This window comes from Oryx dammah, unplaced genomic scaffold, assembly GCF_014754425.2.
Source record: "Oryx dammah isolate SB20612 unplaced genomic scaffold, SCBI_Odam_1.1 HiC_scaffold_28, whole genome shotgun sequence".
Lineage (NCBI taxonomy): Eukaryota > Metazoa > Chordata > Mammalia > Artiodactyla > Bovidae > Oryx > Oryx dammah.
In genome coordinates, this window is record NW_024070212.1 from 22409037 (window position 1) to 22425973 (window position 16937).

General features: G+C 49.1%; 1 protein-coding gene across 1 annotated transcript in view; it reads left to right on the forward strand.

Moving 5' to 3' along the window:
• ZNF697 (zinc finger protein 697) overlaps window positions 1-16116 on the forward strand; it is a 33665-nt gene extending 17549 nt beyond the window's left edge. The window contains exons 2-3 of the mRNA XM_040230923.1: window positions 9426-9706; window positions 11404-16116. Of these exons, the coding sequence (XP_040086857.1) occupies window positions 9463-9706; window positions 11404-12803 (1644 nt within the window). The 5' untranslated portion in view covers window positions 9426-9462 and the 3' untranslated portion in view covers window positions 12804-16116. The remainder of the gene's footprint in view (window positions 1-9425; window positions 9707-11403) is intronic.
• The last annotated feature ends 821 nt before the right edge of the window (window positions 16117-16937 follow it).

Genomic DNA, 16937 nt, shown 5'->3' on the forward strand with positions numbered 1-16937 from the left:
TAAGTGTTTCACTTTATGCTGAAAACAGTCTAACTATGGAGTTTAAAATTTTCTTAGGCAGAAACACTGAAGGATTAGGTGACATCACTACCATGTTTATTCTTGCTTTCTCTTCATTGGAAGACACCTTGGCAGGTTATATGGAGAGCTGTCACCCACTGCTGAAATGAACTGGGCTGAAACATGCCAGCCATTCTTCATCAGTGACGCCAAATGGTTATTTTAGGCAGATAATTGGAAGGGCTCTTTTTCCTGTTGAATTTGCAGTGGGAAACTCAGGTGATTGAATGTGTGCCTCAAACCTTTTGGTCTCAACATTCTTCTCTCCCTATTCACTGTGATTAACATTCTCTTGATGGCTATTTATTCCAGTGGAATATGATCACAGAATAATTTGGGTTGGAAAAGACTTCCTGAGATCACCTGACCCCATCAGATAACCTTAACAAGGGATTCCAGCTTCACCTCTCCCAGAACAAAGCTGTTTGTTAACAGCTCCCATTTTCCCCAATCTTCCCGCTGTGCATTCTAAGTCTGTGTTTTCTTTTGTCCTTCAGTGAAATAGATTATTAAATTGCATCTCTTTCTGCTATGGGGGGAGGGATGCCTATATACATACATGTGTCTGTAGATCTTTAAGATTGATTTTGATTCTTCCCCCACTTGCCTTCTACAGTGCATATACCCTGAGACTCTGTTTCACTCTCTGTATATAATAATAGTTTTTATGAAAAATAAGATGTTTTCATGAGTAAATGTCCACATAGGACAGGATTATTGCAGACTGTGTTTTTTAGCCACGGTGTGATGGTTAGTTTTATGCATCAACTTGGCTGGGCCAGCAGGTACACAGATATTTGGTCAAACATTATTCTGGGTGTTTCTGTGACACACTGTTTGGATGAGGTTAACCTTTAAGTTGGTAAACTTTAAGGAGTCACATAACCGGGCTTCCCTGGTGTCTCAGTGGTAGAAAATTCGCCTTCAATGCAGGAGACATGGGTTTGATCCCTGGGTGGAGAAGATCCCCTGGAGAAGAAAATGGCAATCCACTCCAGTATTCTTGCCGGGGATAATCCTATGGATAGAGGAGCCTGGTGGGCTATAGTCCATGGGCTCACAAACGAGTCAGACGTGACTTGGTGACTAAACACCTACAGCAGCAACAAACTTTGAGGAAAGCAGACTGGCCACCGTGATGTGGGTGGGACTCTTCCAGTCAGCTGAATAGAGCAAAAATCGGATTCCCCCGAGCAAGGAGGGGCTCTCCAGTAAACAGCCATCAGACTGGAACTGCAGGTCAGTTCTCCCAAGTCTCGTCTGCTGGCCCACCCTGCGGAGTTTGGAGCTTGCCAGTCTCCATAAGCACACGAGCCAATTCCTTATAGTAACTCTCTTTCTCTATACACATCCTACTGGTTCTGTTAAACTGGTTCTGACAGATAGTGTGGGGGGAAAAGACAAGTAAGTATACACCCCAAATGTATCTGGCTGTTCTCGAAGTGATGTTTTATTTTAAAGAGATGGAAAGATCACTGGAGAAGCCATTAGAAAAGTGAGATTCTGGCCGTAACTTTTCTAGCAAACTGTCTTTCAGTCTCTGATCTGGTCGCTTTCCCTCTTTAAGCCTCTTTCCTCTCTGTGGAAGAAGTTTCAGCAAAGGGATTCCCAAGTGTATGATTCCATGAAGTACAAACATTGAACATTTGAGCCAGCTGCTGAGGAGTTGTGTGTGTGCGTGTGTGTGCTCAGTTATGTCTGACTCTGCGACCCCATGGACTGCAGCCCATCAGGCTGCTCTGTCCATGCGATTTCCCAGGCAAGAATACTAGAGTGGGGAGCCATTTCCCTCTCCAAGGGATCTTCCTGACCCAGGGATCGAACCTGTGTCTCCTGGGTCCTCTTGTAATGGCAGGCAGATTCTTCACCACTAGTGCTACTTGGGAAGCACGCTGAGGAGTTATCTGAATTCTTCTGAGGACTGCCCAGTTGCTAGATAAGAAGAAACGCTGAGGCTGTACACAGATAGTGGTGGTAGATGATGCGGGCAGAGCAAAGAAAAAAAACCTTGAACAGAAGGATTTTCTGCGCATCAGGTAGAATATTCTATTTCAGTTAAATGTAAAATATGGATGAGTAAGCACCTGCATGAAAGCCTTTAGCTTCTGTGCCTTCCCATCTTAGGGCGGATGGTCTAACTTTGAAGGCGTTTAGGATCTGTCTCTGCATTGCAGTAATTTTTATTTTGTGCAGAAGGCGTGGGATGGTGGTGCAGGCTTGGCAGCTGTGACAAGCTGAGGCCCTTTGGCCAAACTGAGGGGCTCTGGCCCAACCAACAGGAAATGCCTGACCCCAAGGACATATGTGCTATTCTTGACCATAAAGATTGGAAAGAATCTCAGACTAGCTCTGGCCAACAGGGTTGTAAGTGGATTTCTCTGTTGCCTTGGTTTTGAGCCTTTCTCTCTCTCTCTCTCTTTTTTTTTCCCCCCGACTTGGGCTTCCCTCTCCAGGTTAAAAAACAAAAACACAACAACAGTAACCACAAGGAGGAAACCGTATTATTTTAGCTTCTCCTGTCTGGAGAGTGGTCAGTACTTAGCTGCAGTAATCTTTTGGCCCTGTCTGGAATTACTGTGCACCTCACCGCAGCAGTCTGCCACTTGGGAGGTTGGCATGTGGGGCTGGACGGTCTGGGTGTGTGCCTGGGAAGTCAGCTGCCCCTTGGGATGTGGACCCATTCCCGGGGGTTCACTGGAGGCATCTCCTCCTTGTATGGGGGGTGGAGTTCTTTGCCCTTTGCATCCTTTCTGACCACAGGCTCACTCATGGCAGGACTCCCATGGGCCATATCCCCCTGGTTGACTGTTTACCCAGTTGATGCTTGAAGACTGACAAATGATTAACCCCCTGGAATTCCCGGTTAGACCCCAGTTACAGTCATGAGTTCAGCCTTGGGAGCCACAGACTTAAATTGTTTTTCCAGCATTTTACCCAGCCGGGCGTCCCTGCTGGACTCTACGCTGGAAACTCTCCGGGGGGAGAGCTTGGTGCGCAGGGGGCGTGGGAAGTGAAGGGAGGAGGCCCCGGGGCTGTGGGGGAGGCGGGAGACTGAGCGGCTGCGGCTGGCTGCGAGGTAAGGAAGGGACTCGCCACAGCAGAGGGGACAGGAAAGGAGCTGCTCCTGGCCGGCCTCTTGGCCGCTTCCTTCCCCTGACATGACAGCCCCGCCGGCCTGGCTCCCCGCCACCTGGCAGGCCTTGGCACATGACTCCCCATCCTGCCTGAGAACGGGCGGGGAGAGGTCTGTGCTCAGGCGGCGGCTCCCCCAGCTTGGACCCGCCTGCCCTGCCCGGGGGTTGGGGCGGTTAGGGGGGTGGGGAGCTGCAGGTGGGCCCGCTCCTGGGGGCGAGGGGTGTCTGTCCTTTTCCCTGGGAGTAGGAATGCAATGGCAAGGCGACTGGAGAGGCCTGACAATACCTCGGAGCCCTGTCATCTGGAGCTCAGCTAGCGAGCCTAAGTTCTTGTCACATGGAAAACTGGGTGACCCTCGGTGCTCACCCCACAGAATTACTCAGATGAGAGGGATGTCCTCAAGTGCAGGGCCAGCTGCATTGCTGGTCCCAGGGGAAGACATCCGGCCTCGGGGGAGCTGTGAGCACCGCCCTCTACCACTCCCATCCCCACCAGCAGGTGGCGGTACCCGCGGTTCCGTGCACAAGGTCCCAGAAAAGGAGGGTCAATGGCTCATCCATAAGAAGGTGGGGGCGAGGCGTGTGCTTGTCGGCTTCCACCTCTTGGCAGGAAGGGAGGTTGAATCCATAAAGTGGTGAGGCTTCTGCTGTCGGAAAGGAATGGCTTTTGCCTTTCTAGAGGTCCAGAGAGGAGCTACTGGGAGATGGTGCCAATAAACTCAGGCAGGTTTAATTCTAATTCTGGCCCAGCTGCTGGCTTCACTTCCTCGTCTTCCCCTTCATTCTGTCCCACCCTCCCTCCCTCCCTCCCTCCTTCCACCTTCCACCATACTTGATCACATTTACTTCCAGTCTGTAGCAGCATCTTCAGACTTATCTTTCAGATGGGGTCGAGTTTGTCTGGAAGGCACTGGAGCCTAGTGACTTTACAGAGTTAGAAACGTTACTCTGTTTTGAGATGTGGAGAAGGTGTGGGTTGAGAAGAAAGGAACATGAACATATTGCAAATCCTGAAAACTAGGATCCGAGCAGTCTTGGCAAAGTTGGCTGATCCCACCCTGCAGTGATCTGACCCTGGAGGTTTCTGTGGTGGCGCTGGTGGGTGCTGAGGGAGCTAGCAGCTTGCGGTGGGAGTCAAGTAAACAAGCTGGGGCTGGAGATGGCGAAGGAAACTGACAGTGGTGCCTCCCTGGATTCACGCTCTTTTCTCATCACATGACTTTGAGAAGAGGATTCAGGCACATTCAAACCCAATCCCCTCATTGAACAGAAGTCAAGAGGGGCAAATACTTTGAGTCACATAGCACAGTGTCTGTGATGGCCAGAACGAAGGCTCTCCCTGCTAGTTCAGTGATTAGAACCAGATGGCACTAGTGGTAGAGAACTTGCCTGGCAGTGCAGGAGGTGTAAGAGATGTAGGTTCAATCCTTGGTTCAGGAAGATCCCCTGGGCGAGGGCATGGCAACCCACTCCAGTATTCTTGCCTGGAGAATCCCCTGGACAGAGGAGCCTGCTGGGCAACAGTCCATGGGGTTGCAAAGAGCGGGACACTGAGTGACTAACATTTTCATTTTTTCATTTTCCTCCTGAAGATGAAATTCACACCCTGCTTCATTACGTTCTTGTTAAGATTAAATGATGTTAAGTCCCTAGAAATAACCAAGAGACATTTAACATTTTAATAAGTAATCTTCTGATATGTATGCTAGTGTGCATATCCTAATAAATGGGATTATTTTTAAACCAGCTAGTTTTCATCTAATAATACATTGTGACTGCCCTTCCTTACCTCTAAATAGCCTTCTCTGTTACTTGATAGCTGCCTAGAACCCTGTAATATGATGGATGGAGCTGAATCCATATTCTGGTTTTGCACTAACATAATGCATTTTTCGGAGAAGGCAATGGCACCCCTCTCCAGTACTCTTGCCTGGAAAATCCCATGGATGGAGGAGCCTGGTAGGCTGCAGTCCATGGGGTCGCTGAGGGTCGGACACGACTGAGTGACTTCACTTTCACTTTCCACTTTCATGCATTGGAGAAGGAAATGGCAACCCACTGCAGTGTTCTTGCCTGGAGAATCCCAGGAACGGGGGAGCCTGGTGGGCTACCGTCTATGGGGTCACACAGAGTCGGACACGACTGAAGCGACTTAGCAGCAGCAGCAGCAATGCATTTTTAAACAAAGTGGAGTAGATGTTGTACCATGAATGTATCTCTCGAGTTGACAGAAGCTTCTCACTCTTCTCAGAACATAATCTAATCCTTCCTCCCCTGTTGTGAATAAGGATCTGGACATCTTCCCTTTGGGAGTTCAGAGCCTCCTTAACTCTGAGTAGGGCAGCATTATGAATTTCATACCCCGGCCCTAAATGGGGACCTCAGACTCTGCCTCTCCTCCTGTCTCCCCACTTAAATCTAAAAAAAAAAAAAAAAAAGTTTATTTATTTAGTATCTCTGGTATGAACTGTCTCTTGGTTCCCAAGAAATCACAATCAGAAAGTCCACTGTTCCATTTTTGCTGTCTGCTGTATTCTCTCGGAAGGCGCTCTGTCCTTCTTAAAAGACTTAGAGGTAAAACCCTAAGATGTCCTGCTTCCCAAGGTAGACCCTTAAGCCCTGCCCTTCATGACGGAGAGCAGCAGTCATTTCTGTACCATTCTGGGTACCATACCCTTCCATTTTAGTTTTATGAGTTTCTGGTGATGCTCATTCTTATTTGATTCCTTTGCTTTATGGATATAAACTTCTTCTTGCTGGTCTTAGGTTGGCAGAAATCGTTGATTAGTTTCCCTTTAAGCTCCCCCCACCTCTGCTGCTTTTGCTTTTAGTCACAAACCTTCCTTTTACCTCTCCACCCCCCTACCTTCAGGGTGTGTTACACATGCTGACTCAAGGGGTGTAGCTGTCTATTATGGAGACTGACCTCCAAGAGACAGAGTGTGATGGGTAGAAGTGATTTAGGGTCAAGAGTCCCTTGAGGGCTTTATGGCTTTAAAGGGATTTTCTCCTATGGCCTAATCCTGCGTTTGGAACCTGGCATTGTAACCAGTCCCTTCTAAAGGGACTCCGCTGTGTTTCAGGACACTACTTAGTGACCATCCTCAGTCCCAGCCATTTTCCTGTGATGTTTAAGAGAAAGGCTTGATTTTTCCCTCTAATTGAGGGCGTATATCATCAACTCTATAGATGGCACTGGTGGTAAAGAACCTACCTGCCAATGCAGGAGACATGGGTTCCATCTCTGGGTCAGGAAGATCCCGGGAGGTGGGCATGGCAACCCACTCCAGAAGTTTTTCCTGGAGATTCCCAGGAACAGAGGAGCCTAATGGGCTACAGTCCATAGAGTCGCAAAGAGTTGGACACGACTGAAGTGACGTGGCACACACATAGCACACACATTATCAACTCTGAGGATAGATATAATGTGTTCTTTAGGGCCATGAGCCCATCAGAATTAAGGAGGGGCTGCGGTGTCTCTGAGGTCTGTTGAAATGGCATCAGGACTTAGAAGACGACTGTGAATTCCACATCTGGACTACTCAGAATATCAAGTTCAAGTATTTTCCGAAGTGCTTTTTTAATGTTTCCTGCTGACACCCTCCCTGAGAGAAAGGTTAAGTAGCATTATCCTCCTTGCACTGATGAGGACACTGAAACAGTAAGAGGTTTACTGACTTGCCTTGGGCTCTGGGGGAAGGCTGGCCCTGTTGGAATGGCAGCTGCCCATAACTCCTGCTTTCCATGCCCAAGAGTCTGGTTGCAGAGCCCGGGCTGCCTCTGGGAATCCCTCTCAGCGGAAGCAGGCAGAAAAAGCCGAAGAAGGGGCATCTTACTCAACCATAATTTTTTTCCAAAGATTTTTTGGATGTGGACCGTTTTTAAACTCTTTTGTTGAATTTGTCACAATATTGCTTCTGCTTTATGTTTTGGTTTTTTGCCTGTGAGGCAGGAGGGATCCTAGCTCCCTGACCAGGGATTGAACCCACCCCCACCTCCTCCCCCCTCCCCACATTGGAAGGCAAAGTCTTAACCACTGGGCCAACAGGGAAGTCCCACTGCTCAGCCATACTCTTGCAAGTCCTGTTTGGGGACTGCCGAGGCAGAGAAAGAGCTGGACGCTTCAAAGTCAGTCCAAGATCTTTGACCTATAAACTGTTTTGCTGCCTTGAGCTAAGCTGTAAGAGTGATAGATGGCAGGGGTCAATTATTTTTGGCTCAAGTGCTCAGACTTGGCAGGGTGCCCTATACATTTGCTATATAAACCTGACATCTACAAAAGGTTTAGGAATCTAATGTCATCCCTCTACAGCTCCCGTGATGGCCTGTTCTGTAGAGGGGCTCTGTAGATGGTAGATTCTAGAAGCTCCACCTCATGCTTTAAAGAGAATCAGTTGAAAAGGAGGCTGGTCTGGGTGGCAGAGAAACAGTGTCAACTCATGAGGCCACACACTAACTCTCACTGGACTACAATTCGATCTGCTTCCATCCATGAAGTGGATGGGTTTCCCTGGTGCCTCAGTCAGTAAAGAATCTGCCTATAATTCAGGAGACCTGAGTTTGATCCCTGGGTCAGAAAGATCCCCTGGAGAAGGGAATGGCTGCCTACACCAGTGTTCTTGCCTGGAGAATTCCATGGACAGAGGAGCCTGGCGAGCTACAGTCCAGTGGGTCACAGAGAGTTGAACACGACTGAGTGACCAACACTTTCATGAAATGGATTATTCTATTAAAATGGCTGTATAGCTTTAATGATGGGATAACAGTGGTATTCCTATTTTACAGATGAGAAACCTGAAGCTCAAAAAGGGGACTGCACAAGCCTAAGGCCAACTTGTAAACAGTACCATTCTGGGTACCATACCTTTCTGCTTTAGCTTTGCCGATTGTGCCAGGGGATGTTCCTATTAAGGTCGATCTACAATTAAAGTGCATAAATAAGGCAAAATATGTAATCAGGTTCTAGAGATGGCTTCTAATAGAGGGTTCCTGCGTCCCCTCCATCTGTCCCCAGGAGACCTACTAAAGCTTGAACTTCCTGGCTCACTACTCATAGGAAGCAGCAGGCCCTCACTGCAGGGCCAGGTGCTGCTGCTGGTAGTGACGCAGTCTTGGATGAGCAGTCAGTATCCTGATGCTTCTGTTATTCTTGTGTCTTGACTGTACTTTTCCTCTGGTTCCTTTGAGGCCCCCTCCTAATTAGCTAAAATCCTCACAAAGACTGTTGTGGGTTTCAGGAGGTCAAGATGCATGCCGCCTGCCCACCCCCAACCCAGTTTTACTGAGATATAATTGACAAATAAAAATTGTGTATGTTTAGAGAAGGGCAAGCTTTAACAAGAGTAAAGAACTCATGGAACTTTGAGGCAGCATGATTAGTTTAATCCCCAATTTTCTGCCAATCTGGCTGAGACAGCAAAGAATCTGCCTGCAGTGCAGGAGACCTGAGTTTGATCCCTGGGTCAGGAAGATCCCCTGGAGAAGGCTGAGCGACTGTCACTAGCAAGAAAAATTTTATATCAGTAAAGAAATCAAATAAGTGTCACCAGAAACTCATAAAACTAAGATGGCAGTGTATGGTACCCAGAATGGTACTGCTTACCAGTTGGGCTTAGGCTTGTGGGATCCTCTTTTTGAGCTTTAAGTTTTCTCATCTGTAAAATGGGAATACCACTGTTACCCCACTGTTAAAGCTATAGAGCCATGCTAATAGAATAATCCACTTCATAAAAGTGTTAGTCACTCAGTCCTATCTGACTCTCTGCGACTCCATGAACTGTAGCCCACCAGGCTCCTTTGTTCATGGAATTCTCTAAGCAAGAATACTGGAGTGGATAGCCATTCCCTTCTCTGGTCAGGGTATCTTCCCGACCCAGAGATTGAATTCGGGTCTCCTAAATTGCAGGCAGATTCTTTACCTTCTGAGCCACCAGGGAAACCCATCCACTTCATAGATGGAAGCAGATTGATTGTAATCTGATGGCAGTTGGCATGTGGCCCCGTGAGTTACCACTGTTCCTCTGCCACCTAGATCAGCCTCCTTCTCAATTGATTCTATTTACTCTGAAGCATGAAATGGAGCCTCTAGGATCTGCCAACTAGGGCTTGGAACTCTACACATAATTTTATTGGACTGTGCCATCAATTTTCATGGCAATCAAAGCCAGACCTGGTGAGGGGATGAGGCCAGACCCACGTGATCTTGATCTGTGTTTGTTTTGTCTGGAGCAGGTATCCCTGGTCACCACCCTCATCCTGTTCTTCCTGGATGGAACAAGAAGACAAACAGGGTGTGTGTGAAGCCCAGGACTCACAAGACAAGGGCATGGGCTCTGATTTTGAGAACTGTGAAGACAGGGAAGGGGACCCAGATGAAAGAGGAATGGGCTCTAACCCACAGGACGCAGACAAGAGAGAAGGGCACCTGGAGCAGGAGATGGGCTCCAACCCACAGGATGAAGCTCTAAGAGGACACTCAGAGGAGAGGGAACTCATGTCTAATATCTGCACAGGTGAGGAAAGAGCTGGGGAATTTCTGTGGAAGTTACCCCATTCACATTGTTTTCTAGCTCCTTTAGAGTGATAATCAGGGGCAGCATTCTTAGGAGGCAGCTTTCTAGCTGCTGCTGCTGCTAAGTTGCTTCAGTCGTGTCCGATTCTGCGTGACCCCATAGATGGCAGCCCAATTTCCTTCTCCAATGCATGAAAGTGAAAAGTGAAAATGAAGTCACTCAGTCGTGTCCGACTCTTAGTGACCCCAGGGACTGCAGCCCACCAGGGTCCTCCGTCGGAGACCATTAAGCAGATTCTGTACCGTCAGAATCTTCCCGGGTGGTGCAGTGGGAAAGAATCTGCCTGCCAATGCAGGAGATGCAGAGGAATACAGGTTAGATCCCTGGGTCAGGAAGATGCCCTGGAGCAGGAAAATGGCAAGCCACTCCAGTATTCTTGCCTGGGAAATCCCATGGACAGAGGAATCTGGCGGACTAAAGTCCATGGGATCACAAAGAGTTGGACATGAATAAGTGATGGCACACACACTGTCTTAAGTCTGAGGAACATCTCTTTTCTTTGGTCTGGGGAGGAGCTATAGCTGGTAAACAAGGGTGAAGACGGTAACTCACTGGTGTGCACTTTATAATACAAAATATTGCTATAAAATGACACTTGTAACAGCACAAGAAGGGAACACAGGTAATACTGGGTCCTACCCTCCTGGGGTTGCTGGCGAGTTATATGAATTGCTTAGCACAGATCCAGATGTTTACAGTTATAATCATCATCCCTGCTTGCAGATAATAAACCCAATGGTAAGAGACCTGCCTGGGGTCACGTGGCTAATACCCAAAGTGCCCAAGGGCTCTCCTAAATCTTTGCTGTTCTTCATCTAGAAAGAGTAAATACTGGGCCTCCATCCACTTCCTTGGTTCCATCTTTGGGCTTTTGTTGCTTGATCCTGCTCATGCCCTGGGGACTGAAATGAGCTGAAATACCTTACGATCAGGATCCTGAGGTTACAGTTCTTCCCCAGGATACCTCCCAGACCCTCTCTGCCCTCCCCTGCAGTGCACAGAATGGTCTTTCATATATCTGGGGATAAGCAACCAGAGGCAGATAGATGTGTGTTCTGGATCAGCCTCCAGGCTGGACTCACCAGCTAGCTCCAGATCCTGCACTCACCTCCCCTTTTCCCTACACATACCCCCCCCCCCCCCAATCATACTAAAAAACAGACAAACGAGCTAGGCCAGGTGATCCCTTCTTGTGCTTCGCCAGAGTGGCCTTGTCTTTTGAGGCTAGGGCCGTGAAAGGGATTGGTGGCTCGAAGAGTGGAGCAGATCTCTTCTGAGATCACAGAAAGTCCCACCTAGCCCAGAGTTGACCGTCTCAAGCGCGCTGCCAGACCTTTAGGCAGCCATGCTGAGCAAAGCCAGGTCCAGGCCATGGGGCCTAGGCCCAGAGACAGCTGCCTGAAGAACTGGAGGGGCAAAGGGCAGGTGAGCGCTCCCGCTTTAGGCCATCCCTGAGTCTCCAGGTGGGAAGGAGGCTGGAATTGAGGACTGAGTGGGCAAGGACCTCGGAGAGACATGTTAAGAGGTCCCGGGGGAGATTACCCTGTGGCCCACACTCTTATTGAGACAGGCTTCCTCTGGGTTTATCTCTTGAGTGCCAAGCGTAGTCATCCCCATGGCTGCCTTTTCTGTTGTAGAGGGGCTGCTGAACGAGGAAGACGGGGTTGCAGGCCGTGAGGAAGAGGATGACCAATCTGGCGTAGCTGAGATGGCCATGTTCCCAGGGCTGTCTGAGTCCGACAGCATTTCCCGGAGCCCGGAGGAAGAGGAGAGCGCAGGGGAGAACCGGCTAGAGGAGGAAGAGGAGCAGCCGCCCCCTGCCGTGCTTCCCTGGAGGCGGCACCTCTCCCTGGGGAGTCGGCACCGGGGCGACAAGCCTGCCCACCGCCGCTTCCGCCGCCTCCACCACCCCATGTCCATGGACCTCGGGGAGCTCGACAGCCTGATGGCCAGCATCATGGACGCGCCCACCATCTGCCCCGACTGCGGGGAGAGCTTCAGCCCTGGCGCCGCCTTCCTGCAGCACCAGCGCATCCACCGCCTGGCCGAGGCCGCCGCGGCCGCCAGCCTGGAGCCCTTCGGCTTCGCTGGCGAGTGCGAAGCGGTGGTGGGGATGATGGGCGTGGGCGGGGGCTTCGGGGCAGGGCCCGCCCTGGCCCGGCCCCCACGCGAGAAGCCCTTCCGCTGCGGGGAGTGTGGCAAGGGCTTCAGCCGCAACACCTACCTGACCAACCACCTGCGGCTGCACACAGGCGAGCGTCCCAACCTGTGTGCCGACTGCGGCAAGAGCTTCAGCTGGCGCGCCGACCTGCTCAAGCACCGGCGGCTGCACACGGGCGAGAAGCCCTACCCGTGCCCCGAGTGCGGCGAGGCCTTCAGCCTCAGCTCGCACCTGCTGAGCCACCGGCGCGCCCACGCCGCTGCTAGCGGCGCGGGGCCGGCGGCGCTGCGGCCCTTCGCCTGCGGGGAGTGCGGCAAGGGCTTCGTGCGCCGCTCGCACCTGGCCAACCACCAGCGCATCCACACGGGCGAGAAGCCCCATGGCTGCAGCGAGTGCGGCAAGCGCTTCAGCTGGCGCTCGGACCTGGTGAAGCACCAGCGCGTGCACACGGGCGAGAAGCCCTACATGTGTTCCGAGTGCGGGGAGACCTTCAGCGTCAGCTCGCACCTCTTCACGCACAAGCGCACGCACTCGGGCGAGCGGCCCTACGTGTGCCGCGAGTGCGGCAAGGGCTTCGGGCGCAACTCGCACCTGGTGAACCACCTGCGAGTGCACACGGGCGAGAAGCCCTTCCGCTGCGGCCAGTGCGAGAAGCGCTTCAGCGACTTCTCCACGCTCACGCAGCACCAGCGCACGCACACGGGCGAGAAGCCCTACACGTGCATCGAGTGCGGCAAGAGCTTCATCCAGAGCTCGCACCTTATCCGCCACCGCCGCATCCACACGGGCAACAAGCCGCACAAGTGCGCGGGCTGTGGCAAGGGCTTCCGCTACAAGACGCATCTGGCGCAGCATCAGAAGCTGCACCTGTGTTAGGGCTGGGCCCAGCGGAGGCTGCCCTGGGCGGGGCGGGGGTGGGCTGGGAAATCACGTGGGGACTAGGTGTCCTGGGGACAGACCCTATAGAAAGAAACAGGGAAGGGAGGCGGGAGGCACAATCTGAGAATGAGTGGGGAGCCTTTTAGGTGTTAGGAGTCCCGAAGGGGTGGGTTGAATAAGAGTTGTTCTTTGGGAGGGGCTGTATTTTGCCTGCCTCCTCCCTAACTGTGAAATGTTTGGGAGATGTGCTTGAGCGTGGTGATTTCATCAAACGCACGCTATAGGGAGAGAGGGATGTGGAGGAGCAGGCATTCGGAGGACTTTTAGGAAGAGGAGATAGTGGGATGGGGGAGGGTACAGGATGGCAGACAACACAGTAGGTTGGGCCGTGATGGCCCCTGGGAAGCAGGGAGAGGGTGTGGATGGAGTGAGAGTTATGGGATAAAATCAAAGACATGTATGAGTAAGTCTGTCCTGGCTTCACCAGGTATTAAGCCACTGTTTGCCCTGTTCCCCTCACATCAGCTGCAGTCCCACAAAAAGTAGAGGAACTTTGCCAGTCCTACAGGAGTGGATATTTTGTGTACTCTTCCCTTCCTTTCTTTGAGCCACAGTTAGCTGCTATTTTGAGGCGTCCAGAGGAAACTGGGCAGAATTTTCAGCTACACACCCTCATTTCCAGGGCAGAATCTCTGAGGTTTAGAAATTCATTCGTAACTGGTTTTCAGATCAGGGAGCTCTTGGTACTGCTCCTGGTTCTTTGCTACTTTAAAATACTCTAGCTTCATGCTGGGTTAGGGTGGTCTGTGTGGATGACCAGACCCCCACCCCTGGTGTCAGGTGTGTTCCAGGCGCAGTGTGTTCTTTCAGGTCTCATCTGTAGTCTTTAAGTGCTGGGAAATGGAACAGTCCCAGCATGCGTGACTCTTCCTTTCCCAGGTCAGCTTGATGCTTGTTTCAAGTAAAACTCGGGCCATCAATGGTTGCCCTAGTGACCTGCTGCAGAAGTCAGTTTGCTCAGAGTTTTGCTGGCCTTCTGTGAGAAATCCAGGAAATCAAGATGTTCCCATGTTGGGCCGCAAGGCTCCTTTGTCTCATTTGTATCTGTATACCCCTCTGCCTCTGCAGTGATTGGGGAGCTATTCTAACTCCCACCTCCACCCATATGGTTATGGGCTCTGGTCTGAGCAGAAATTTCTCTTTCCTACACAGGGAGGCACAGTAGAAAGCTCAAGACTTTACACAAGGAGGGCACACGCAGGGAGAGGTATAAATGCAAAGTTGCCAAATAGCACAAGCAATGAATGTTGTCTGGTGGGTATATTAATGCCAAAACAGCACTTTTGTGTTTGTAAAGTGCTTTATGCTTTTGAATGATTGTTAGTTGTTCCTCACGTCTTTGTGAGGTAGGACAGTATTATGACCCCTGTCTTAGGGAAGGCCAGGGGACAGGAGTGCGACAGGCGGTTCTGAAGAAAGGCAGACAGCAGTGTGGATAGGTGGGTCTGACCTACTGTGCTCTCCAGTTCAGCTGCTAGGAAGACTGACCTATCGTGATTTATATAATAAGGACACTGAAAATTCTTATGCTTGATGGAAAAACTCAAGGCTAGTATAGAAGGGCCAAAGATGTCCTTGTTGACAAAGCTGGTCTTTGTCATGTAATTAGAGTGTCCTAGATATGTTCCATTTCTAGTCGGGGCTGTAGATGACTCTTGTACAGACTTCAGTGACCTATGCTGAAAATCCCTCCCTTAGGTTAGCCTTTAGAAGGTAGAGTTGTGGAAAGCGGTTTTGTTTTCTTTAATAGTGATTGTTACCCTCTACTTTTCATGAAAGCATCTTCACAAACTGTTGGACACACTTGACGGAAAAAAAATCCACAAGATTGTTTTTGTTGTTCTAGCAAACTTTCTATGGATGCTGGTAAGTTATACTTGGTCAGTTGTATTTTAGCAAAGAACTTCTTTGGGGACTGTAGGAAAGCATGTTTTTGCCATCATAACACTTAAAAAAAAATTCCTGAGAAATCTGGGTTTGTATAATGCCTGTTGATCTTGCTCTCTATATTGGTTTATTGTTATTCACAAATGCAAATAGATTTTTAAACTATAGATAGTTTTGGAAGATACTAATTCCTTTTTATTTTGGTTGAGAGTAATCTGAGCAAAGCAAGTGTCCATTATTTATTCTGACTCTTGAAGTCTGAATACTAAGTGTGTAAGACTCACATGAAAATAATATAGCCAATTTGTAGGTAATCTTATTCCTTTTTTTTTTTTAAATGCACATCTACCTCTTCCAGCTGTTTTAAGTTCTCTCAAGTCTGTGCCTATGAAATCTCATCCAACTTTTGGTTACTCATGGGTTTATGATCCACATTCTGGGTCACTTGGTCTTTTGCTGACATTTTCATACTATTGCAGTCTCATCTGCAGCAGCTCTCAAGCATGGGTTCAGTGGGAAGAGGAGAACGTTCAGTAATTTACTGGCAGCGGAAATCTTTGGATGTCACTGACTTCCTCTGTTCTTTCAGTTACCATAGGTAAGAAAGCCAGCTACTACTTCAGGATTCCTTCTGTGAGTGCATCCCTTAGCAAAAGAAAACAGTTCAGCCACCAACACCCTACTCATGGTGCATCTAAGATGTGATTCCATTTTCCTTATGATTCTTCAGGGAACATAGCTGCATTAAGTGAGGTTAAATGCATTCAGGAAGTTGTTTCTTATATTAGTCCTAGAAAATTAGTATTTCTAAAGCAAACCCTGGTAACTGTGGTTCACCCTTAAAAATGTTCATCTGAAGACTCCTTCTACCAACTCATTCATGATGGTGGAGGCAAATATATCATTTGTTTCCTGGGGAGCTGGGTCAAGTGCAGGCTGCACTTTTCTGAGAACAGAGAGCAGGTTTAAATAGGTTAAATGGCTTGATTAAATATTGAGCGCTGAGTTGGAAGGAGAAGATAAGTTAACCCCTTGAGCCATGTGGCCTTTTTTAAGATCCTGAGGCTATACATACGTGAAAAAGTACAAATTAAGAACCTGTGTTCATAGACAATCGGAACTGTGTTTCTGAAGTTTGTGCACATTTTCCTTCACTGTAATGTTATTTTACAACCGTTTGTTATAATAGTGAATAATTTAATGATTTAAAAGTAACAGGTTTTGTGTGACTGTGTGCTTGTATATGTGAGAATTGCCTTATTTTCAGGTTGTTTTATTTAAATGATGGTTCCTTGGACAGCATTCTGGTGTTCAGCAACCAGTATGGAATATTTGTCATTAAATACGGATCAGTCTTTTACCATGTCAGTCTTTCTTCTTTACCCGTTAAATAGCACTTGTCACCCATTAAATAGCACTCAGTTCAATCTATGGAAGTTATGCTCTAGTGGAACAAGGGTCAGCAAGATGCCAAATCCAACCCTTCCCTTTGTGTGAATAAAATTTTATTGGGAGACTTCCCTGGTGGTCCAGTGGTTAAGAATCCACCTTTCAATGCAGAGGACTTGGTGTGATCCCTGGTCAGGGAACTAAGATCCCGCCACAACTGGAGAGTCCAAGTACTGCAGCAAAAGATCCTGAGTGCTGAAACTGCTGCTGCTGCTGCTAAGTCGCTTCAGTCGTGTCCGACTCTGTGACTCCAGAGACGGCAGCCCACCAGGCTCCCCCGTCCCTGGGATTTTCCAGGCAAGAACGCTGGAGTGGGTTGCCATTTCCTTCTCCAATGCATGAAAGTGAAAAGTGAAAGTGAAGTCACTCAGTTGTGTCCGCAGGCTCCTCCGTCCATGGGATTTGCCAGGCAAGAGTACTAGAGTGGGGTGCCATTGCCTTTGCCGAGTGCCGAAACTAAGACCCAACAAAGAAAAATAAATTAAAAAAAAATTATTGGAATACAGTTCTACTTAGCCTTCCTTACATAGTGTCTATGGCTGCTTTGCACTAAAATGGCAAGGTTGAGTAGTTGTGACAGAGGCTATATGACCCACGATCCCAAGATATTTACCATCTGAATCTTTACAGAAAATGTTTGTGCACTCCTGATTTAGAATGTCTAGGTGGATCCTAGATCATTCTGGAATTGGCTGATGTCTAAGTAGTCTGCCCTTTCTAACCAATAATTCAGAG